The sequence below is a fragment of the Pollachius pollachius genome (assembly GCF_949987615.1).
Source record: "Pollachius pollachius genome assembly, chromosome: 1".
NCBI classification, from domain to species: Eukaryota; Metazoa; Chordata; class Actinopteri; order Gadiformes; family Gadidae; genus Pollachius; species Pollachius pollachius.
The window spans coordinates 44,662,723-44,687,120 of record NC_136934.1 but is presented as its reverse complement, the minus strand read 5'-3'; the positions used below and the strand labels follow the sequence as shown (position 1 = coordinate 44,687,120).

Below are 24,398 nucleotides of genomic sequence, written 5' to 3'. Positions count from 1 at the left end.
TGAAAGTACCTCGCTTGATAGAATGCTAGGACCAGGCGGTGTCGCTTTATGGAATATCTCAAATGGTCGAGTATGGACCTGCACCAAATCTCTTTATTATTGGCAATGTAAAAGCTCTAAACAGTCGGCAGGGGCCGTGTCACAGAAATATGCATAACTTCCTATCCGATTTGCGTAACGCCCTCAAAAAGATACTAAAAGGTCACAAAATCGGTCTGTCTGTTAACAATAGTGCCTACCAATGTTGGTTACAATTCAGGGTTGATTGTTAACTAGTAGTCCTAATTGCAAGTATAATAGCCTAAAAGTATAATTATAGAGTAAATTAGGGTACTCTTGACGCCAAAACATGACAAAGAAGGCTATTCTCTTAACTTGTCTTCATGGGGACTTTGAAGAACACAACATTCACATGAATTGCCATTAACGAGCATTCCACGCATACGTTTTTTAATAGTAGAAAATGTTGGTGAAAGCAGACATTAGAAAACATACCCCCGCCCCCTTAACTTGGTAGAAAAAAACCACAACCACCATTGAAATATAAAATATTGAACGGACGATTACTGCTGAGATGAATCAAAACGAGATCACCGAGGCATTATCTGACCAAATTGAGTAGGAAGAGGCGGCCGCAGAGGACCGCGAGGATGAGCCCGATGCCCAGGGCCGCGTCGTTCAGACGGCGCGCTACGGCGCTCTTCGCCCCGGCAGCCTGCAAATCACCACGCTCTATCGCCTTCCTTGTCTGCGAAACACACACACACACACACACACGCGCGCACACACACACACACACACACATCAAGGGGGTTGGGAGAGAACAACAACCGTGACTGGCACGAAATCAACCCAACTCTGACCTTTTTGGCCCAAGCCTCTGAAGAATGGTAACAATTATGTGGGAAGGCGCTGAAGCACTGGTGCGCATAGTTCAAACAAAGATGGGAGTAACAAACGATATGACACCATGGATACTTCCTCTATATGCATTGTTGGGAAATTATGAGTCATCTTTCAAACCATACCGCTTCCAACAGCTGCTTTGCGTTAATCCATTTTAGATGAGAGACTCAAAACACTTTCATTTTCTCAAGCTGCAAAGTAGCCCAAGGCTAAGTGCAAACAGCCACAAAAAACAGCACTTTTATTGTTAAGGCGAACTTTGTGTTTGGTGTATGAAATATTGATTTTTCCGGGCAACATGCGAGGACATTTGGGGTGAGATGAGAGTGCAACGAAGACGGTAATGAACCAAGGGGAGATAATTCAAGCAATAAGAGGAAGTAGATAGGTTACAGTGCCATGGCAATTCAATTATACGTAATGATTCATTAGTTCACAGGTCATTATCTGCTATAATCCATGAATACTGGGGACAAAGCAGCAACAGCAATTGGGAGACCTACAGGAAATAGAGATAGGAACAGTTTGGCACAAGAGTCATAAACAACTTTATAGTTGTTTATAGACAGCTATGTATAGAACTTCATAAATGGTTATACATCAAACCTATTTTTATAAATGTTATTAAATAAGCAACTTGAAGATGGTTTATGTGACTCTCAGTTTGTGGAAAATGTAAAACCCTTCGGTCTTACTTCTCCTGCCCAATTACCTTGAGTGTTTGCGTGTGTGTGTGTGTGTGTGTGTGTGCGTGCGTGTGTGTGTGCGTGTGTGTGTGCGTGTGTGTGTGTTTCTTTTTTTATTCTATTTCTCTGTAAATTATTATAACAAATAAATGAGTGCAAAGACCACATTTATTAAACACAAATGTTTGTAACTTTATTAATGCATAAATGTGATATATTTATCACAAATGATGTACGAACATTAATACATCATACAACATTTATTTAACGACCCTGATTGACAACCGATATATGTAAAAATCTGCTAGGTTAAAGATGTGTATGTTTAAATGGTATAGAATGTTAGGATTTCTTAGTGTAATACAGAATATAGTAAATATGGAGGAAAGCATAAATGCTTTGCAGGAGTGACACAATGCAATTTATTTTTGCATAACTTTCGGATGTCCACGTGTTCTGCGTGCAAAGACAGAGCAGAAGAAACTTAAGGGAACACTAATTGGCAAGAGACTGTAAAATTATTAATTTTGCTTTGATATGATCAACATTTTACAGGAGAATCGACATCAGTAATGGACGTCGTAGTTGGAAAATTGATGAATACGCACAAAACGTTCAAACTTTCAATTATATTCCTTTGTTGGTTTCGACATTCTGAAACTTTATAATTCAACTTAATATATTTCTTCGGAAAAGTGCTGCAGTGTAAAACACATAACGCCTAATTAGCCTATGCTAATAACGCTACATAGTTAAAGACGTAAATGTTGAGTAAAATACCAATGATAGGCCTACACCAACAGCGCAATCTTAAACCTTAAAACAAAATTACTTAATTGGATCAAAAGATCAACAAACTTAAATTGGGGCTGATTAGCCAGTATGGTATGACCAGAGTGTTAGATATAACAGAGTGGCGATCACTTCCATTGGTCTCCGTTGTAGCGTTTTTTGCCGCCTACTTCCGAATATGGAGCCTCGCATAGTTCCAAAACATCCATTTACGGCGTAGGAGGTCATTCATTTCCATTGCTGGCCGTCGAATAACTTCTGAGGTAAGTGCATTAAATAGCTACCTCTTTTGAATTGTCAACTGTCTATATTGTATCAGAGGCCCTTTATGATGCATATACTGATATTTATTTGTATATGCACAGCGTAATTATATATATTTTTATCTTTGTAGACGACCGATTGCCTGCTAGTTTGTTTGCTCGATTTCGCCAGCTGTGAAGGTATCACTGCACCAGATGTTAGGTAGTGAATCTCTGACAACTTTTATTTAGTTAGTTATTTATGTAGGATTACTAGGATCAATAAGGTTGATTAACGACGGGGTTAACTACGGTGTTGGAGTACTGTGTGTCTGATGCTATAGCTAGTAGAAATAAGGTTGCTTTTGTTTAATTATACCCTTGAAAAGGCTGTTGAATTACATATATGAATACAAATTATTCCACACAAAAAATATAAGCCATAATGACGAGCTTTCAAATGTTATTACACAGAAAGTAGTGTCATTCTTTTTTTTCATAATGTAACATTCTGTCCACCCCTTCCCCAACTTGGCAGCCATTTGGCCATGTGTGGGGAAACTCATTGACCTACAGGCTATTCAAGGTCTTGTCCGAATATTTTCCCTCTCCTGCAGGGGGTGGCTGCTGCTGCTGGTGGATGCGGCTAATGGTGGATGCTGCTGATGGTGGATGCGGCTAATGGTGGATGCTGCTGATGGTGGATGCGGCTAATGGTGGATGCTGCTGATGGTGGATGCTGCTGATGGTGGATGCTGATGGCGGTGGCTGCTGCTGCTGGTGGCTTGAGCTGGCTGGTGCCGGCAAACACTGCTGCTGCAGGTCGCTGCTGCTAGTGGTGGCGGCTTGTGCTGGCAACTGCTGGTGGTGGTGGCGACTGCTGGTGGTGGCGGTGGCGACGGCTGCGATTGTTGTCCTTCCTTTCGACCTGATGCACTTTGCTATCCTTAACCTCAGCCTGATGTATGTCGAGTATTTTCTTTGTTTATTAATAACTTATAATATTCCTCCCTGTTCCTTCACTTTGTTCTTGTTTTACAAGTTAGATATACACGCACACCTGTTTACACATTTGTTATTCTTGTTCCACACATGACTTACTTTGTTTTATTTATTGATACCTCCTGGCTCTACTTTGCTGTTCTTGTTCACACTTACTGTATGTTTGCTTTATTGTTCTTAGTCCTTGTTCCCACTTGTTTTTGGTTCCACAAACCTCAGCCTGATATATGTGGAGAGGATTTTTTTCTAAACACTCAGCATCTCAAACACTGGGTCCAGCTTTACATGGTGCATACTCCTTTGCAGTGTGCAGATGTTAGGCAGTGGAATCTGCATTTGCTGGAGGGTTTTATAACCAGTGGTCCATTTTATTTGTATTGCTTTTTTAATTGTCTCCTTTCCTCACCGTATTCCTCTCTTGTTAACACTTATATATACAATATTCATCCCTGTTCCTTCACTTTGTTCTTGCTTTTCAAGTTGGATACACACACACACACACATTTCTTGTTGTCTCACCCATTGTCTAATAAAAAAATATACTATTTCATTCATCCAAGCGTAATGATTTGTTATTCTTTAATATATTTGATACGTTGTGTATCGCTTAGTCTTAAAAGTATTATGGTTGTGTGGTTAGCTCCTGCCTCATCAGAAGAAGTTGCCTGGAAACTAAATGCTAAATGGACTGTTGCTACTCTGCTTTCTCAATAGCTCTCTGACCACGGGTAAGTGAATCGGAATTACAAGCAAAATCAAAGAAATCGAATAGTCCAGTAGCCTAGTGCTACCCATGCAAACACGAACGTGAAGCTTTCCCTCAAACTTAAAAACGTATCTTAGTAGCTTTCAGTTGTCACCCTACCACTCCAAATGTAAAACTGACATTTACAAATATGCAACAATAGTCAGAAAAGTTCTTGGTTATGTGTTTTTTTTATTTATATTTACCATTCAATATTGCAATCGCTGCTGTCAGTCCCATAGAAGAACATGACAGCGCGGCGTGTTTTGGAACTATACAGGTTTACATGAACCACGTGACCACCCTGCCGGCGAGATCAGAGTGTCGCAACTCCTCTCTCTGGCTCTGGGTATGACTAAACCGAGATAGTCCAATTAGATTAATTGGCGGCTACTAGAACGAATATTTAATGATGATGTACAGGAAGAAGCAGGCTAGTCCCATTCCCAGAGCCACGATGTTCAGCGTTCGGGCCGTATTGCTCTTGCTCTCCGCGGTGATCTGGTCGCCGGCCATGTTGGCATCACGGGTCTAAAGGAGGGGGAGGATGGGATGGGTGGGGGTGTGACACATGAGGGGCGTAAGGAAGGAGGAGAATAGCAAGACAAAGTGCGAGATTAGAGCAAGCCCCCGAGAGCACTTTAATCATGGACCTATCAAAGAAGATTTTAATAGGTCCATGCGGGAGCAGTGCATACTTCCGCAATCCACCGTGCTCAGCGGCCAAGCCTGGTATTGCAGCTGTTTAAGCGGGCTGTGGACGGGTCCCTCGATTCAAGGGGCCCAGAAGTAGACCGTTCCCTCCAATGCAAGTGGGGAACAGGAATGTGTCTCCCCAAAAAATGTCTGGATATCAATCAAAGGCTCATAATTATCTTTATACCATGTACTAATAAAATGTAAGTTTTCTCTTTTCAAAATGCCACCTCAAGCGTTTTATTAGCCGTTTTATTTTTTGCAGGAGAATGAGGGGTAGGCAGCTGAAGAAGTCGTAGTGAAACAAATGTTGTTTCGGTTTTCTAATCTATGAATAATAATCTAATGTACAAAGATTGATCAGATAATATTTGTGGCTTTAGATCGATGGCTAACGTGAGCTAATAAACGTTAGAACGGGGGGGGGGGCTTTCATCATTATAGGATTAGTTTTGTAGGTGATAATTACTTTAACATATGGGAAAACAAAAATATATGTGTTATCGAGCGTTTTATTGTTGCCTATACTTGGGTAATATATGAAAGAAGAATTGGTTAACTCCATTCACTGAACGGGGCAATCCACTTTATTTCCAGCGCTCCCAACACAGAGTCAAAACAGCGACCCACCCACACGCAGACACTTCCGTTCTCCTCCTTCAGAATAAGAGTCCCTAACAGGAACTGGGTTACATATGCATTCGTCAGTGCTTTTAGACGCGTTTCCAATGGCTTTGTTTGTGTGAAAGAACGGGCTGCGTTCAATGACATCAAAACCAAAACGGATTGAGCCTTCTTTTTATGTCCATGATTGAGCCCCGTTTATAAACAACCCTTCCGGGTTTTGTCCGTTGGCTAGTGTCGATACATCAAGTGTCGATACGTCATCTGTAAGCGCAGGACCCCAAGTCGATCTGGCAGCCGAGTCAATCTGGTACCCACACACATCTGAGAGGGCTCAGTGCCCTCCGTTAACTTCTCGTGTCCAAGGTTTTTCCTTTTACTTAACATGAATGACGTTGATGGTTTTTAGGCACTTTGTTGACTTTTTATGGCTTAAACTTACCGAGGGATGTGTAGACGGACCTCTCGATTATGATGCTAACAATGCTACACACCGAAATATTTCTGCATCCGGCACTAGGGCGTGGCTGGCTCCCATGATGCGGAAGCAAATCTCTCCCTGATGATGCCCTGCGCCTTTAAGCAGTTTTCATACAAATGAATAGGCGCCATTTTTTAATCCGCTGTCCTTTCTTTAATAGGTCCATGGATTAGAGGCCCCCAAAAAGATTAAAATAGTTCAGCACAGCCAATGAAAAGAAGGATTAGTTTGTGACGGAGTTAGAGCAACATTAGCGAAGATTGAAGAAGAAGAGGAAAAGTCGATGGGCGGAATAAAGGGTGGGGCGTAGATATTGTTATTGAAAGGCTGAGTTTATTAGACTTGGGCGGTAGGTATTATACCAGGGTTTTAGAAATACAGACTAGGGCTGGGCGATTAATAGTATTTTGATCGCGATTTCGATTTTAGCGTAAAACGATCACAAAACTAATATAATCAAGTTTTTAGACTTTTTTTATTTTATTTTTTATTAAATGTTTTATAGAAAGTGCAGAACAGCTGGATACATATCTGTTCATTATTTTAGATTTGAACATGTTCTTTTTGACCATTTTGTGTACTTTTTTTAAGGCTGAATTTCACAGTTCTCAGTTACAAAGTGTTTTTTGGGATTTTTTTTGAATATATACATCATGTTTTCAAACTCAAAAATAATCGTTTGTACAATCGTGATTTCAATATTGACCAAAATAATCGTGATTATGATTTTTTCCATAATCAAGCAGCCCTAATACCAACGGTATTAGGCCTATCACCAGCAGCTCAGCTTTGAAATTACATGGGTGAGAATGAAAAACGAGATGCCGCCCAAGCCTCGAGCTTATGGATAAAAAAGACACATACCCAAATGGCAGTACTTAGTAATCAAGTGATACCACAGGAAAAAAAAGTTACAAATGCAACTTTCTTGCATTTTCAATCCGCACAAACATTTTCAAACTCCATCTTTAAGATGAAAAGAAGCGTCTCTGCTGCTTTTCAATTTATTGACCGGCTTCTCGTGCACCTTGTCTACAAACCTCTGCGTGTGTGTGTTTCTTTTTTGATTCAATTTCTCTGCAAATTATTACAACAAATAAATGAGTTCAAAGACCACATTTATTAAACACAAATGTTTGTAACTTTATTCATGCATAAATGTAATATATATCCCAAATGATGTATGAAAATTAGTACATCATACAACATTTATTTAACAACCATGATTGACAACCGATTTATGTAAAAATCTGCTAAGTTAAAGATGTGTTTGTTTAAATGGTATAGAATGTGAGGATGTCTTAGTGAAATCAAGAATATAGTAAATATGGTGGAAAGCATGAATGCTTTGCAGCAGTGACACAATGCTGAACTTATTTTTGCATAACTTTTGGATGTCAACGTTTTCTGTGTGCAGTATCAAAGACAGAGCAGAAAAAACTAAAGGGAACACTGATTGACGAGAGACTGTAAAATGATTAATTTTGCTTGATGATTTTGCTTAATAGCGTTCAATTATTTTCCTTTGTTGGTTTCGAAATTTTGAAACTATAAAATTAAACTATCGAAATATATTTCTTCGGAAAAGTGCTGCAGTGTAAAATGTCTAACGCCTAAGCATATGCTAATAACGCTACATAGTTCAAGACGTAAATGTTGAGTAAAATACCAATGATAAACCGACAGCACAATCTTAAACCTTAAAACAAAATTACTTGATTGGATCAAAAGATCAGCAAACTCAGATTGGGGCTGACCAGCCAGTATGGTATGACTAAACCAAGATAATACAATCAGATTATCAAGCGCTTGCTAGTACAACAACTATGACGATGATGTACAGGAGGAGGAAGGTGAGGCCGATCCCCAGAGCCACGTGGTTCAGCGTTCGGGCCGTATTGCTCTTCCTCTCCGCGGTGATCTGGTCGCCGGCCATGTTGGCATCACGGGTCTAAAGGAGGGGGAGGGTGTGGTTGACAAATGAGGGGTGCAAGGAAGGAGGAGAAAAGCAAGACAAAGTGTGAGAATAGAGCACCCCAACAAATTTTGAAAACAGTTCAGCACAGCCAATGACAAGAAGGATTAGTTTGTGACGGAGTTAGAGCAACATTAGCAAAGATTAAAGAAGCAGAGGAAAAGTCGATGGGCGGAATAAAGGGTGGGGCGTAGATCTTGTTATTGAAAGACAGAGCTTATTAGACTTGGGCGGTATTCCGGAATTAAACCAGGGTTTTTAGAACTACCGACGGTATGAGTTAATACCCTGACAAATACAGAAGCTCCTCTTTCTATTCAACCTTCAGACATCTTATGAATACATTTCTTATTTTGTGTATATGTTTTGGCGAGGATTTGAAGCATGACCTATCATTAAAGCCAAAATCAGTTTGAAAGTAGAAATTTTAGGAATTTAGAAAGATATTGTATATTCAACAGATATTCCTGGGCCCAGTTTCCCGAAAGCATCGTTAGCCTAAGTGGTTCGTGAATTGCGTCGTACGAGCATCGTACAGTTTTCACAACGTTTCCCGAAAGCATTGTTGGTAACGAACGTCTTGAAAACGCTCGTAGCTAACGAGGGCTCCAGGGGTACTCGTAGGATGCTAAGAGCATCGTTAGCCTACTATAGCCTCAGTGGCGTCACCAGCGGACATTCCGTGTATTGGATGTGTTTTAATCAAACACATACACAATACCATGGAATGCCCAGCTGGCACTATTTCGCAACCAAAAACAGTGGTTACCGCCGATATATTACTCATAGACTACTGTTAGAGTTAAACAGCAAAGATAGAGACATGTTAGAAGTCAACAACAACATAATTTATTGCAGCAATTAAAAATTTCAAAAATACATGCGCAGCCGAAATGTACCGGTGAAACGCCACGTCACAAGGCACATAATAAAATCTAATGATTCCATTGCTCTTGTGTGGGAGGTCGCTTTCGAGCTGCACTTGCTGTCTCCCTCTGATTTTAATTCAACCATCGTGATTAAAATGTCCTCATATTGATCAATGACAGAAGACATAGGCTACTGTAGACAGGAATCATGCTGAGTCCAGCGGGTGTCGGATAATATCTGCAGGCATTTTGTTGCGATTGTTTGCATTTAGCACTGTAGGCACTTCGGTGAGGCTGTGATAAAGTTCACTGTTTATTGGACCATGTCTAGACAGTAACGAACATCCCTGACCATAGTTAAACTGCTTTTGTAGTGTACACTCAGACGTGAACTCATTATTGCATGCGGGTGTCTTCATTCATAAAAAAATTAAAACATTCGGGAGTATGCAATAATACAAATTATTCTAAAGAGGTCAGAGACTCCGTGCGCAGCCCCGCCTTCCCCAGTGAACCAAGAAAGCCCGCGTTGTGACGACCGGGGTTTGACCCCCTCGGTTTTACACAGGAAACTTGAGATAAGTCTCTTGAGATCTTCTCGCTCTCCTTACTGGAAAGTGGGACCATGGATGACTACATCAAGGATGCCCTCTCCACTGGTTTTATACGCCCCTCCATGTCCCCTGCTGGTGCAGGTTTTTTCTTTGTGGGGAAGAAAGATGGTGGTTTGCGTCCTTGTATAGACTACAGGGGTCTAAACAAAATCAGCATATGCAACCGATACCCCCTTCCTTTGATCTCCACAGCTTTTGACCTTCTAGAAGGGGCCACCATTTTTTCTAAGTTGGACCTCCGCAATGCTTATCACCTTGTCCGCATCAGACAAGGTGATGAGTGGAAAACAGCTTTTAACACCCTCTCTTGACACTATGAATACCAAGTGATGCCCTTTGGACTCACTAATGCCCCAGCTGTTTTCCAAGCCCTGATAAATTATGTTTTGCACGACATGATTAATCATTTTGTGTTTGTTTATTTGGATGACATTTTGATTTTTTCCAAGTCTCGTCACAAGCACTGCCAACATGTGTGTCAGGTCCTCCAGAGACTTTTAAAGAATCACTTGTATGTAAAACCAGAGAAGTGTGAGTTTCATGTCACTGAGGTGGCCTTCCTAGGGTTCATCATCAAACAGGGTCAGGTTCTGATGGACTCAAGGAAGACTCAAGCGGTGCGAGACTGGCCCATTCCTAAGACTGTGAAAGAGGTCCAGCAATTCCTTGGATTTGCAAACTTCTACAGGAGGTTCATCAGAGGTTTTAGTTCAGTGGCTGCTCCTATCTCTGCTCTCACCAAGAAAGAAGCAACACCTTTTGGGTGGACTCCTGATGCAGACCAGACATTCCGAAGACTCAAGGAGCGCTTCTCTTCGGCTCCTATACTGACAGTGCCTAATTTATTGTAGAGGTGGATGCCTCCAGCGTGGGTATTGGAGCTGTCCTGTCTCAGCGCTCGACTAATGGAAAGCTACACCCATGTGCCTTTTTGTCTCATCGCCTCAGTCCCACTGAGACAAGGTATGATGTTGGTGAGAGAGAACTTTTGGCAGTGAAGATGGCTCTTGAAGAGTGGCGCCACTGGCTGGAGGGAGCCCAGCATCCTTTCTTGGTTTGGACGGACCACCGGAATCTTGAGTACCTCCAGCAAGCCAAACGCCTGAATCCTTGGCAAGCTCGGTGGGCATTATTCTTCGGTCGCTTTGACTTCACCTTGTCCTATCGACCCGGTTCCAAAAATGGAAAACCTGATGCCCTATCCAGGCAGTTTCTGCCTAACAACCGGGAAGAGGATATAGGGCCAATTATCCCACCTAAGAGAATTGTTGCACCTGTCCGTTGGGGAATCGAGACGGTTGTCAGACGGGCTCTTCAGCACCAGATGGTAATCTGTTTGTTCCCGGAAGAGCACGGTCTGAAGTTCTCCAGTGGGGTCATTACTCGCACCTCACAGCACATCCAGGTGTCCAAAGAACTCTGGAGTTCCTCAGGCGTCACTTCTGGTGGCCGGAGATGGAGAGGGAGGTTAAGGACTTTGTTGCAGCCTACTCCCAGTCGGCCCTGGTCGCACCTGTCCATGGATTTTGTAACTGGCCTACCCGTCTCAGAAGGTAACAGTGTCATTTTAGTTATTGTTGACAGGTTCTCTAAGGCCTGCAGACTAATTTCTTTACCTAAGTTGCCATCTGCACTTGAGACTGCTAAGCATGTTTTTCTCCATGTGATCCGAGTTTTTGGTCTGCCGCAGGACATCGTCTCGGACAGGGGTCCCCAGTTTTCCTCCTGTGTATGGCAAGCCATCTGCCGACTCATAGGGGCCACTGCCAGCCTGTCCTCTGGGTTCCATCTGCAGTCCAATGGCCAGACAGAGAGGCTAAACCAGGAGATGGAGGCCACCTTTCGGAGCTTGGTCGCTGACAACCCCTCATCTTGGAGCGCCAAGTTGCCGTGGGCAGCGTATGCTCATAATACCCTCCAGTCCTCCTCCACAGGTCTATCCCCATTCCAGTGCCAGTTTGGGTTCCAACCACCCTTGTTCCCAGAGCAAGAGAGTGAAGCAGGGGTGCCATCTGCTCTGTATTTCGTGGGGCGGTGCAGACAAACATGGAAGAGGGTTCGTCAGGCACTGCTTCGCACGGCCAAAAGGAACCGGGTGCAAGCCAACCGTCACCGGACACCGGCTCCTAGCTTCCGCCCGGGACAGAAGGTCTGGCTGTCCGCCAAAGATCTACCATTACGGGTGGAGTCCCGTAAACTTGCCCCACGCTACATTGGCCCTTTCAAGATTACCCACCGGGTCAATCCAGTCGCCTACAGACTCCAACCGCCCCGGTCCATGAAAGTCCACCCAACTTTTCATGTTTCACGTCTGAGACCCGTGCTTACCTCCCATTTTGCCCCTGTATTGGATTACCCTGTGGATTTGTCTGCTCTCTCTGGATTGATCTTGTTGCCAACCTTTGCCTGTCTGTTTACCCTGCCTTTTGGATTACCCCTTGGATTAACTGTCGATGTGCTTTGCCTTTTTGGATTCTGGGACTGAGTTTTTTGTGTTTTTTGTTTTTGGATCTTCTGAGCTTTATTTGAACTATATTTGCCTGAGGAATAAATACCTTAAAACTTATCCTGCTTTTGCTTCGCACTTGAGTCACCCTAGCTTTCTGTGTACCAAACCGTGACAATAAGAAGGTGAAATCGGGCATGCCAAGCTGTGACCGAACCGGCTTGGCAGTGTAAAAAGACCTATAGCCAGGGTTCGAGTTAGGTGGGAGCCAGTGGGAGCTGAGCTCCTATAGAGAGAGGTCTGGCTGCCATGAAAGCAGCAAACTCAAATATCTGTGGGGGTCTCTGAAAATACAGCAGCATAATATAATATATAATAATACATAATATAGTAATATTGACGTTAAGTAAGGGATAATAGAACGCTGGTCATTATCGGGAAAATAAGCCCAGAGAGGGCGCACCGGACACCGACGCGAAACGGCGGTGTCTTGCTTCAACCTGAAGGGGCTTATTTTCGATAATGAGCGGCTTCTTACCAAACCAAAAAATAACTTCACAAGGTGTCTTTTTACAATTTATTTGTTACCATTTGTAGTGTTGATCAGAAGAGAAATAGTTAGCCAAAGACGTTGAAGTCGCTTAGCTACCGAAGATTCTGGCGTTGTTGTGAAGCTTCGTGCAAGTGAACGGAGCGTTCCACGGCATTGAGAAGAGCCGTGTCATATAATATATTTACTTCCTATATTTACCCCCCCCCCCCCCAATCCCCCCCCCCCCCCCTCCACAACTTCAAGAGACCCCCACCAAGATGGAATCATAACTCGAACCCTGCATAAAGCCTACTTTATCCTGCCCAACAATATGGGCAGGATCTAGACCAAGCCCTCCTAATCAGGTCATCAATAGCCGTGTGTCAATGCCTAGCCTCTGCGTTTGAATGATAATGAATGAATGGAACGTTGCATTTTTAATGTCTACAAATATTCTAGACTAGAGAGCCAATCAATGAAACCCTATGCGGATCGAAAAAGTCAGATAAAGTCAGCTCTCTTTGCCGCGCAAAGTATGTTTCAGAAATCAGCACAATAATGTAATAAATGTAGTTGTCACACAAGCTATTTTAGATTTTTGTAGTATGGAATTATTTCGGGGGGGGGAAATGCCGTGAAAAAATGTATGCACAGTGCGTTCAGGATTAGGACTGATATAGCATATATCGGCCTAGGCCTAATCAATTGTGTTTTAATATCTTTAGCATTCATATTATTGCAGTCTATTCTTTTCGTAGGCTACTCTGCTGTTGGCCTTGATAGGGAGATATTTTAACCCTTTTTAACCCCATTTTCCTGCGACATTCCTGCGTCTCCCCCTGCGTCATAGCCCGTTTCAGCACCGTGTCAGTGGACAGGTACAATCCTACGAACGTCGTGAGTGCAGTGAACGCACGTTCATGTTAAGAGGAGTTTCGGGAAACAATGAAAGGCCTATCACCAGCAGCTCAGCTTTGAAATTACATGGGTGAGAATGAAAAACGAGATGCCGCCCAAACCTAGAGCTAATGGATAAAAAGACACATATCTAAATGGCAGTACTTAGTAATCAAGTGATACCCCAATCTCAGTTGTGAAATCAAAGGTTATGATTCCAATTTATCAAAACAATTATGTGAATCAGGCATTCTTGGACAAATGTTTGTAACTTTATTCATGCATAAATGTGATATATTTATCCCAAATGATTTATGAACATTAATAGATCATATAACATTTATTAACAACCCTGATTGATAACGAATATATGTAAAAATCTGCAAGGTTAAAGATGTGTTTGTTTAAATGGTATGGAATGTGAGGATGTCTTAGTGAAATACATAATACAGTAAATATGGTGGAAAGCATGAATGCTTTGCAGCAGTGACACAATGTTGAACTATAACTTTTGGACACGTGTTCTGCGTGCTGTGTCAAAGACAGAGCAGAAAATACTGAAGGGAACACTGATTGACAAGAGACTGTAAAATGATTAATGTGCTTTGATACGATTAGCTTTGATATGATTTTGCTTTGACATTTTACAGGAGTAAATGGACATCATTGTTGAAAAATTGATTAATATGCACAAAACTTTCAAACAGCAATTATTTTCCTTTGTTGGTTTCGAAATTCGAAATTTTGAAACTATAAAATGAAACTATAAAATATGCTTATAACGCAACATAGTTAAAGACGTAAATGTTGAGTAAAATACCAATGATAAGCCAACAGTGCAATCTTATACCTTAAAACAAAATTACTTGATTGGATCAAAAGATCAACAAACTCAGATTGGGGCTGATTAGCCAGTATGGTATGACTAAACCATGATAATACAATTAGATTAATTGAAGCCTCGCTGTATAACAATTGTTTGGACGATTGACATGATAATCATTAACAGGAAGAAGGCAAGGCCGATTCCCAGAGCCACGTGGTTCAGCGTTCGGGCAGTATTGCTCTTCCTCTCCGCAGTGATCTGGTCGCCGGCCATGTTGGCATCACGGGTCTAAAGGAGGGGGAGGGTGTGAGATTAGACTACCCCAAAAAATAAGAAAACAGTACAGCACAGCCAATGGACAAGAAGGATTAGTTTGTGACAGAGTTAGAGCAACATTAGCGAAGATTGAAGAAGAAGAGGAAAAGTCGATGGGCTGAATAAAGGGTGGGGCGTAGATCTTGTTGTTGAAAGAGATCTTACCAGGGTTTTTACCACTACCGACGGTATGAGTTAACACCCTGACAAATACAGAAGCTCCTCTTTCTATTCAATCTTCAGACATCTTATGAATACATTTATTAGTCTGTGTATATGTATACTTTGGCGAGGATTTGAAGCATGACCTATCATTAAATCCAAAATCAGTTCCCTCTTGTAGTTTGAAAGTAGACATTTTAGAAATTTAGAAAGATATTGTATATTCAACAGATATTCCTGCTTCGAATCACGAGGGCAAATAAAGACACGTCCGCAGGTCTGAGCCCTGCGTGTCTAGAGAGGTATACCTGACCAGGAGATAGGCGGGTAGCAGCACTCCTCTCTACAGAGCCACAGTTTGGGATTGAAAAAGCTTGTATCCAAATGGCAGTACTTAGTAATCAAATGATACCACATGAAAAAAAGTTGCAAATGCAACTTTACTTGAATTTTCACTTTGCACAAACATTTTCTAACTTCTTCTTTAAGGTGAAATTAAGCGTCTCTGCTGCTTTTCAACTTGTTGACCGGCTTCTCGTGCACCTTGTCTAGAAACCTCTGCTTTGAGATGCAGAGCCAAGCCCTGCTACAGCCGTCTGCTACAGTTGTTGTTACGCAAATGCTTTGGTATTGCGAGATTGGAAACAGGTGTGGGCCTGCTGCCGTACATGGCGTTGTTGTGCTAAGAAACCAAACCAGGGCCCAGTTCCCCTCCAGCACATGAGACCTCACTAACATGGCTGCCCAATCAAGCTGACTCCAGCTGTGTGGCAGCTTTTCTAACCAAATCCATCATGTGCTCTAAAAGAAACTGCACTGTTTCCTTCCACCCCACAGAACGGGAAGATGCTTTGATTGATGCTGTGTATAGAGGCTTAGGATGCATATATGGACAGGATAGCATTTTAAATGATCTCATAAATACATAAAAGAAGGTGTATGAAAAGAATAAAACACAAGGCCCTGCGTCATTATCAAACAACCGTCACAATGAACCGGTCTTTCAACATCACCACCCGGAGTCCTTTGTCTGGAGAAGCCAAGTAAAAGTCCCCTCGGTGGAGTTTGGCACAGGCACTGCAACGCTGGTAGGTGCGGCTCACCTGGCCGTGACCAGGTGAGGCTACTTAAACCAGCCATCATCCACACACACACATTACTATAATGATGATAATAATAATAGATTTTATTTTACAGCGCTTATCTTGGTAATCAAAGACGTTTTACAAAAAGGAATACATACAGACAGTGCAGACACTCAAACTAGAGGCAAATAAACAAAACTACAACAATAGACAACACATTAAGAGAGAGAGGGTGGAAGATGGCGGAAGATGATTTGTCAGATGTTGTACGTGGTCCTGAAGAGATGGGATTTAAGCTGACTTTTCAGCAAAAGCAGTGTATCAAGAGTTTCAGAGGTTCATTATACCTCATGTATTTAAGAGTACTTAAAGTATAGGGTATTTTTCTGTTCAATATTTAAATGAAGTCAAAATGGATTTGATAGATCCATAAAGCTTTAACAAAAGGGGCAAGAAAAGTGGGATGAAAGTAGGGCTGCTCGATTATGAAAAAAGTCATAATTACAATTATTTTGGTCAATATTGAATTCACGATTATTCAAACGATTATTTTTGTGTTTGAACACATAATGCATTTATTCAGCATTTCTCCCCCAAAAAAACCTTGTAACTGAGAACTTGGACATTTCTAACCAAAAAATACACAAAATGTTAAAATAGAAAATGTGAAAATCTTAATAATATATAATATCTATCAACAAATATTTTATTTATTGATTTTAGTTTGGAGATCGTTTGACCCATAAATTGAAATCACGATCAAAATCAGATTATTTCCTAGATGAAAGTATTTTTTGTTACCACCAATCGAACCATAATTTCACTAGAGTTAAACGATCAGACCAGCGCAGCTTCATAGATGAATATAACTTGGTTCGCGTGTAGTGGGTTGTTATCAATTACGGCCATAGGCTTGGAAATTGGCAACACCTACCACACAGTTTTGCAAGTATACCCAATGTGTTGTGGAAACTGTGTTATCTTAACCCCTCCAAGCATCTGTTTCTGGGGCTTTTAGATATGTTTTCATGACATTAATCCACGATTCCTTTCAGGTGCCTCTCCCCAACTCTTGGAGACACTTAATACACTGTCAGTGTACTCAAAATATATAGCAACATTATATTATTAGTTCTCATGGGATGTGTGTCCAGAGTCAAACCAGATTATTATAAGTATTACGAGTTTTCACGCGCGCAAAGCGCGCGCGCTCAACCTCTAGTTATAATTAAACCCATAGCAATAATGTGGAAACCCCAGTCGATAATGTAACAAATTTCTGAGCGCATAATATAATAATATTTTGCCTATAATGTTACAACGTATAACATTCGTTCACCACAAATGACTCTTAAAAGCAGTGCCAACATTTAAATATTTTTTAACCATTCAGCAAACAAAAGGCAACAGGCTGATTATCATTTAGGGGGCCACTCAATGACATGCAGAAGCATCCTCAACACGCCCACTAAAGTGGTGTGAGAAATACTGACATTTCACTCCTCATTCACATAAGTTAATTTACATTTTCTACGGAGAAAATATTACCTCACGGGTAGTATTATTCAGGAGATTTTCAGGGTACAAATGTCAGGATATATTATTCACACATACGGCCCATCAGGAGAATATCAGGACTTACACGTGTGTCAGCAGGTTCCTCATTCAGAACTGGCATTTAGGACGTGACAAATACGTCTATTGCGTACATCTGGCACGTGTGACCCACAGCCACAGCTTTACAACTGGCTCTGTGTGTATATAGATGGTGGGGGGACATTCACAAGGGTCAACAGCCCGGATGCAAAGGTCCTGCTTATCTGTGAGCAAAGTCTAGATTAACAGTTCTGTCTATTTTTCTAATTTGTTGTTATGTTATGATTGTTATGATATCAGCAACCTATCCAAACCATAGAATCAAGATAATGATTGTATCACATCCTATATGTCTATGTGTATCTGCACTACCCCACCCACGGCTGGCATGATTGTGTGAGAGAATTCTAAGGAGTGACAGAAAATGGGCCAGCCTAACTATGCATGTGCTGTGGACAGGCACATAGTCCTACATGGCTATGGTATATATATACTAGTGAACACTACTCTGTCACTGAGAGAAGTGACAGAGGTGGTGTTCCCTGTGAAACAACCTTTCACCTCAAACACCTGCTGGTACTGGTTTACAAAGCTCACGTGGGGCAGATGCATTAAAGGCTGCCCTTGTCATTTATTATATTGCAAAGCCCAGAGAGTACCTAAGTTCTGTTATATTGGGGTCGCTCTTGGGCTGATACACCTGAAAATTAATCCACAGAACGTTCCGAAACCTCACCGATAGAAGTTCATTGTTTGCGTGAACTTAAGAAAACCACCGGAGTGGACCAATGATAACTAACTAGCACACAGTACTTTTGTGTGTTTTCACAACAATGGAATCATTGTAATGAGCAAGGAACATCTGATCTGTAATTCAGGAACCCCTGACTAAACAGTAATAACAAGTTGCTTCATAACATTACCTTTGCGACAGAACTTGATTTATCAATAACCAACGCTACCACTTAACTTTGTATGGGACGCAATAAACCCCAGCTTTTGCTGTGGGACAAAAGTTTAACTTGGTTTAACGTCCAGCTAAAGCATTTGACACAGTGCAGGCATGTGGGGCAGCTGGAGGTCTTTAGGGACGGTTGTGTTTTATAATGTGCAATAAATACTTGTGGTTTAGCCTTGCTTTTAGAAGATGCTTTGGTTCTTCTCTGAGTGCATAGTTTTGTACCTTCCCTAGCCATGCTTACATAGAATCTTTCAAAAAAACCTAGCCTCAAGGTATAGTTTGTTAGGCAGTAATATATAATAAACAAACTATAAAGGAATCTGGCTTTATCCAATTCATGAATGTGATATTGATATCCAGACCACAAAAGGTTTTGAGGACACAGTTATGAATATTAAGCCTGGGAACCAGACGAATCTCACAAGCTCATGTTTCATTTGCTCTGCAGATAGGTCAGTTTCCGCTCCCATACAAAAGTATTTTCTGCCGGTTGTGATTGGACCATATCTGCAGAACAATGAAACATGAGCTTGCAAGATTCGTCTCATTCCAAGGCTAATGAAAATCTATAAGGTTGCCATTGTACTAGATCATAGCCCTCTTGCCAACTACTGGGTAAGAGGGCTAGCATGAAAAGACAGGTATATCGGGATACTGATGACATAGTTGAAGTAGATATGGATTCCAGCAGTAAGAAATAAATATAAATACAGTAAAACAAAACAGCAAATGGGCACATACACACGAACACGCACAAACATACAATTCAGTGTTTCCCCCAGCACTGTATGGTTAAGGTGGCCGCCTTAACAACAATAGGGCCCCGCCTTGACTACCAATGTATAAAAAATTATATATGTATTATTCAATTTTTTTTTTATTGACAAAAAATAAAGATAAATAGTGCATCGGTAATACTGTTCACAACAATAGTCCTGCCATAGAGCTTTTTGAATGGAATTGAAATGGCGGCATCAGGCGGCAAATACACCTCTTTCCTTACCCCCTTGTTTCAGCTGTTTTGCCCTCTTTTTCATGTTTCCCTGCCAACTCCCAATTACCCAGATCCAAACCAATTCTACTGTGCTTCCTTCAAAAAGCAGCCGTCTTTGTGAAGCAGACAGGCTGGGAATGTGGCTAACTTTCTCTTTCTTTCTCTGCCCCCTTCCAGTGGACTCAACTTGTGCTTATTTTAGTTTGAGAAAGACCAAAGCAAATGACCCAGTATGAACCGAAATAATTATAAGAGTGCCAAGAGATGGAAAAAAACATTGATCGTCATTTCTGCAATCCATATCAGTCTGTCGTCGCCACTGAACAAGCAGCCCTCTGTGGTGTGGTGGGCTGTCTGCATACATCATTCTATGAACGGGATCAGCAACATTCCAGTGTTTGCTCTCAAATGCAATGACTTAGGCTACACATCCTGAGCCATAAGCTAAACTCAACGCGGTATTAACAAACTATATTTAGTTATCATTATTATTCCAGCCATAACAATTTATTTTTAGTTCTTATTTCTTTCAGAGCTTAGTCTCAAGTTGTAGCCATATGATATAATGTTGACTAAATGACCATTAGCATATTAATATGAATATGATATTACTTAACATTACCAACAAAGGGAACAGAAAGGCTCATGTAAAGGAAAAGGCTTCATTCTTTTGGCTATATAGCTCAATAGTTGGTACAGTATGCATCTCCCTTCCTGCCTGCTGCAACAAATGGATCTAATAATGTTATGGATCTAAAGCCGTTACTGTTATCCATCTTAGTCTTACAGTATGTAAGTAAGAACAGAGTACAGCTCTCAGCAAGAATCTGAGTGTGGCAACCACTTTCCTATTGTTGCTGTGTATAACTCATTAGCTATCATCAGATACCATACATCTTTACATACAGTGGTTAAGATTACGTTTCCATTTTTAAATATCCTTTTTTTAAATTGGTAGCTCTGCAATTCTACACCATGTTAAGGCAACAAGTCTATATTTCATACACATGATGTATTGTGAGCACTCTCTCATATTAGATAAAAACATGATAATAAAGTCACTAGACCCTGGTTGCCTAGTTTTCTATTAATTTTTTAAACAAGAAAACCTTCAAGCAAACTCGATGGAAATTGTCCCCGAAAAAAAAGGGAAATGGTTTCGGAGGATACAACTTTCTTTTAAGGTAAACAATTTTCCATTGTTCTTCACAATCTCAGCGTGCAAGAGTTGAGCCGCAGGGCAATAGAGCCAAACAGAGAAACAGGGAGATTCTGGTAGGAACCACAGAAGGCGGAAATGGTTCAACCACCGTTACGATGCCAGATTGACTTCCAGTAAACCCAGGAAGACAAGACAGAAAGAGCAGACCCACTGAGGATCAACAGGGTCCATCAGTTGTGGGATTTTAAAAGCTATAATATAAATTGCCACTTTATTTTACACAAACTTGCATTTGAATGAGATTTTTTGGAAACTCTTTTTATTGCTGAACTTTATCCATACAAAATGTAAACCCCTGGATTTTAAACGTATACCTATCCTTGCTGTTTAAATGGGATCCTGTGAGCCACTGCTGTAAATGAGGAGCGGATGTCAGCTTGTTCTCCACAAATATAACCTAAAATACTTTCCATTTGTGGGAAATTGGGTTGGGTGAGGCTCAGCTTGGTGACTGCAAGGAAAATAACACTTATCTTTTAAATTGTCCAGCCTACGCAACACCCCCTCTCTCTTTGATTCTGGGAAAACGATCCATTTCACAATACAAAAAGCCTTTTGACAAAAAGGGAAATTCATCTCTCAAGCCAAGTTACAGAATGAAGAAACCGGAAGTTACGGACAAGATTCCTTTATTAACAGTCAGAAGTGAACAGTATGACAGAGTGCAAATATAGCAACGCAATCACACCTTTTTATCACAGACCTCTTTTAAAAAAGTATTTGTAATCTAAAAACCTTTCCTCATTTTGTTTTGCCTTAGTTTATTTTCAAAACATTTAATAAAAAAAAATGGAATAATAGCCAATACAAGCTGAACGTTTGAAAAACTGTGGACGTAGATAGGTGGCAAGGTTTGGGAGGCATAACAAAGAACAAGAAAGACTAAGAACAGGTGAGCGAGCATCGCAGTAAACCGAGATAATAAAATTGGATTATCGCAAGAATATGAAGACCAATGAGAGAATGGATAAAGTGAGCCCGATGCCCAGAGACACGTGGTTCAGCACTCGGGACAATCTGCTGTTCTTCTCCGCGCTGATCTGGTCGCCGGCCATGTTGGCATCGCGGGTCTAAAGGAGGGGGAGGGGGGAAGTCGTGGGGATGACCGGTGAGGGGGACGCAAGAAATGAGGAAAAGAGCAAGACAAAGTGAGAGATTAGAGCCCAATAAAAAGGAAAACAGTTCACCACAGCCAATGGCCCTTTCTCTATCTGAGTTCTTGTCTGATCTTGTGTTATTGTGTCCTTGTTAAACGTCCTCTTATGTTTGTCGAGTACTCCCCCAATTAAACAAGTTTGCCAAGAATGGTAAAAATTCCCAGAAGTGTCATCTAACCCTTGGCTGCGTTACAAATCCCATACTTCTTCTTTTTACTTCTCAGTACGTCCTGCATCTACCCTTACAAAGTGTGTACTGTTGCATAAAGAATGCAACCACAATTGGGAAATACTGCAGGGGATGTCACTGATTAGCACACCTGTGGTGAACAAAAAACATGCTGGTTTGTACACTGAGAAACGCGACCGGATGTAGCTCAACATCCTGGTATTTTTAACATGCTGCATTTTCCATTCTATGTATGAGGACATACTAAATCTGTTTCTTGCATACTAAATTAGGTGGTTATATTTGTATGGGGATGCAGGGAAAGTTACCTGGCAGCACAGATATCCCAGAAGTCATTTCGCCATTCGAGCCAGGAGGGGCAAGAGGCAGAACTTGCAAACAATGGAACTTTTTTTTGTTTTGTGAATATACTATTTCATCCCTAAAGTCACATCTGGTCATGTTTTAGGCAAGGAATCAATTGCGTCGATTTCGAATGTTGGCAGTTTTACCGGAATTGATTCGGAAATGTCTGTCAACGATTTGGGAGTCAAGAAGCTCCATACTCGCCTGCTGGTAACATTAACGCTCACAGACCCCTCGGAACACGGACCACAGCAGCCATCAGAAAGGATGGTGGAGAACAACCAGGCCAACTTTTAATTGAGAAAGGCCACTATGACAAGAAGGATTAGAGCAAAGGTAGCGAAGAACGAAAAAGATTGGAGAAATCAAGGGTGGATCAGGGAGCTCGTGATTGAAAGATGGAACGTACAAGGCTTGATCTTAATTAGACTGGAGATGGTCTTTAACATTCTTTGTGTATCCGAAATACTCCTACATTGACGACTACAGGTGATTTTGGGGTGGATACAAAGCTTCAATGATTGGTCCCCCAGACTGCTATTGTAGTGCGTCCCTCCTCAAACTGGTTTGAACTTCTTTTTTGTTCTCTCTGCAGGTTGTGCCAGCAACTTTGGTTCAATTTTCCTCACTGTGCAAAAAAAAATGCAATTAGCGCAATATCACCTTTTTAAGAGCCCAGATACACTCGGTGTAGCTTAGGCTGGTTACCAAACGTACCAAACCATGGGGCTCTTATATCAAGGTAAATAATGAAACCGGTTAAGTGCTGCCCTTCTCTCTATGGAGCCATTGTTTGGTCAATATTTACACACAACAGGGCAATTAAAAAGTACCCTGCCTTAAACATAGCGAAACTTAATCAAAATTAACCTGGATACGTCTCATGATTCAAAATGTCTGCAATAGACCTAATATACCTTTAGCTGAACCTAAATGCAAGTCCAACTTTAATTTCATTTAAATTCTACAAAATTAAATCGTTCAATTAAATGCTATCTCTCAATATAAAATCATTTTTTTAATAGCAGCAGTTACCTACCGTTGGACATAGGTGCAATATAAACTGCGAAAAGTATCTAACCCAAAGATGTTTTACCCCATCCCAAAATCTTGTGTGTTGAGGAAATATTATCCTGCTCCACTAATGTACTGATCATGTACTTTAATGAGTACCTCAGAGGCTTTCAAGAGATGAAGAGCAGTGCAGCAGAAATGCCATCATACAGTAATATCAAAGCACATTATGAATTGTATGCATCATGTTGCCATGCAATGCAATCTATTAGAAACGAAGATGGACATTTGGTTTGTTACATTGTCTTTTTTGTTTTGTTGGAGGACAAAGATGAACATTTAAATACCAATTAAAGAGAGATAACTGGCCAATTGTCTTATGAAAGCTGCTATCCAATACCATCCCCCATTTGGAAGTGGCCTGTTAATCGATATCAGTCTCCCTGAGCCAGACAACTGATCACAAGCGTACCGCCGGTTTACTGCAAGGTTAAGAAACCCAGGATCAAGGTCCCTCAACCACCTGACGATAGCTGTATCAATCCATTTCTTAAAGGGGACATATTATGAAAACAACACTTTTCCTGGGATTTGGGGTGATGTTTTTGGTCTGTGGTGCTCCCACACGCATACAAACTTTGAAAAAAGTCTGTACATGATTTTTTGAGTGAGATATGCATTTCTGAAAGTACCCCGCCTACAGTTACCAAACGAGCGAGTCCGTTTTGGCGCCCCCTCCTACGTAGGAAGGGGTAACATTTGAATATTTCCTCCCACTTCCCCACTCCCCTCCAATCAGAGCGTAGCTAAGATTTTGTGGACCAGCGGACCAGTGCTTGGCGGAGATGTTCGAGCATTTCAGAAGCTGGGATATTCCATACAGTTTGCCATGTGACTGCCTGGCAGGGAGTCCGGCACCTCCGGCAGGGGAGCTCGGCGGAAGTCCGTCAGCTCAGCTCCGGAAGTACAATGCCTTTCTCCACCGGAAATACTGGACTGCCACTGAAGCTCTTGCGGCAGTCCG

The 24,398-nt window shown here is 41.4% G+C and overlaps 1 protein-coding gene across 5 annotated transcripts in view; it reads right to left on the bottom strand.

Moving 5' to 3' along the window:
- Positions 1 to 125: 125 nt before the first annotated feature.
- The window catches only part of LOC307076630 (uncharacterized protein), a 40,000-nt gene continuing 15,727 nt past the window's right edge, over positions 126 to 24,398 (bottom strand). The window contains exon 3 of one of the 5 annotated variants that reach the window (XM_079737697.1): positions 126 to 748. In XM_079737697.1, coding sequence (XP_079593823.1) covers positions 602 to 748 — 147 coding nt within the window. In that variant the 3' untranslated portion in view covers positions 126 to 601. Of the gene's footprint in view, positions 749 to 4,604; positions 4,905 to 7,283; positions 8,126 to 13,757; positions 14,622 to 21,280; positions 21,739 to 24,398 lie in introns of those variants that run through there. The other 4 variants (XM_079737699.1, XM_079737696.1, XM_079737695.1 and 1 more) reach the window with 4 other exon arrangements.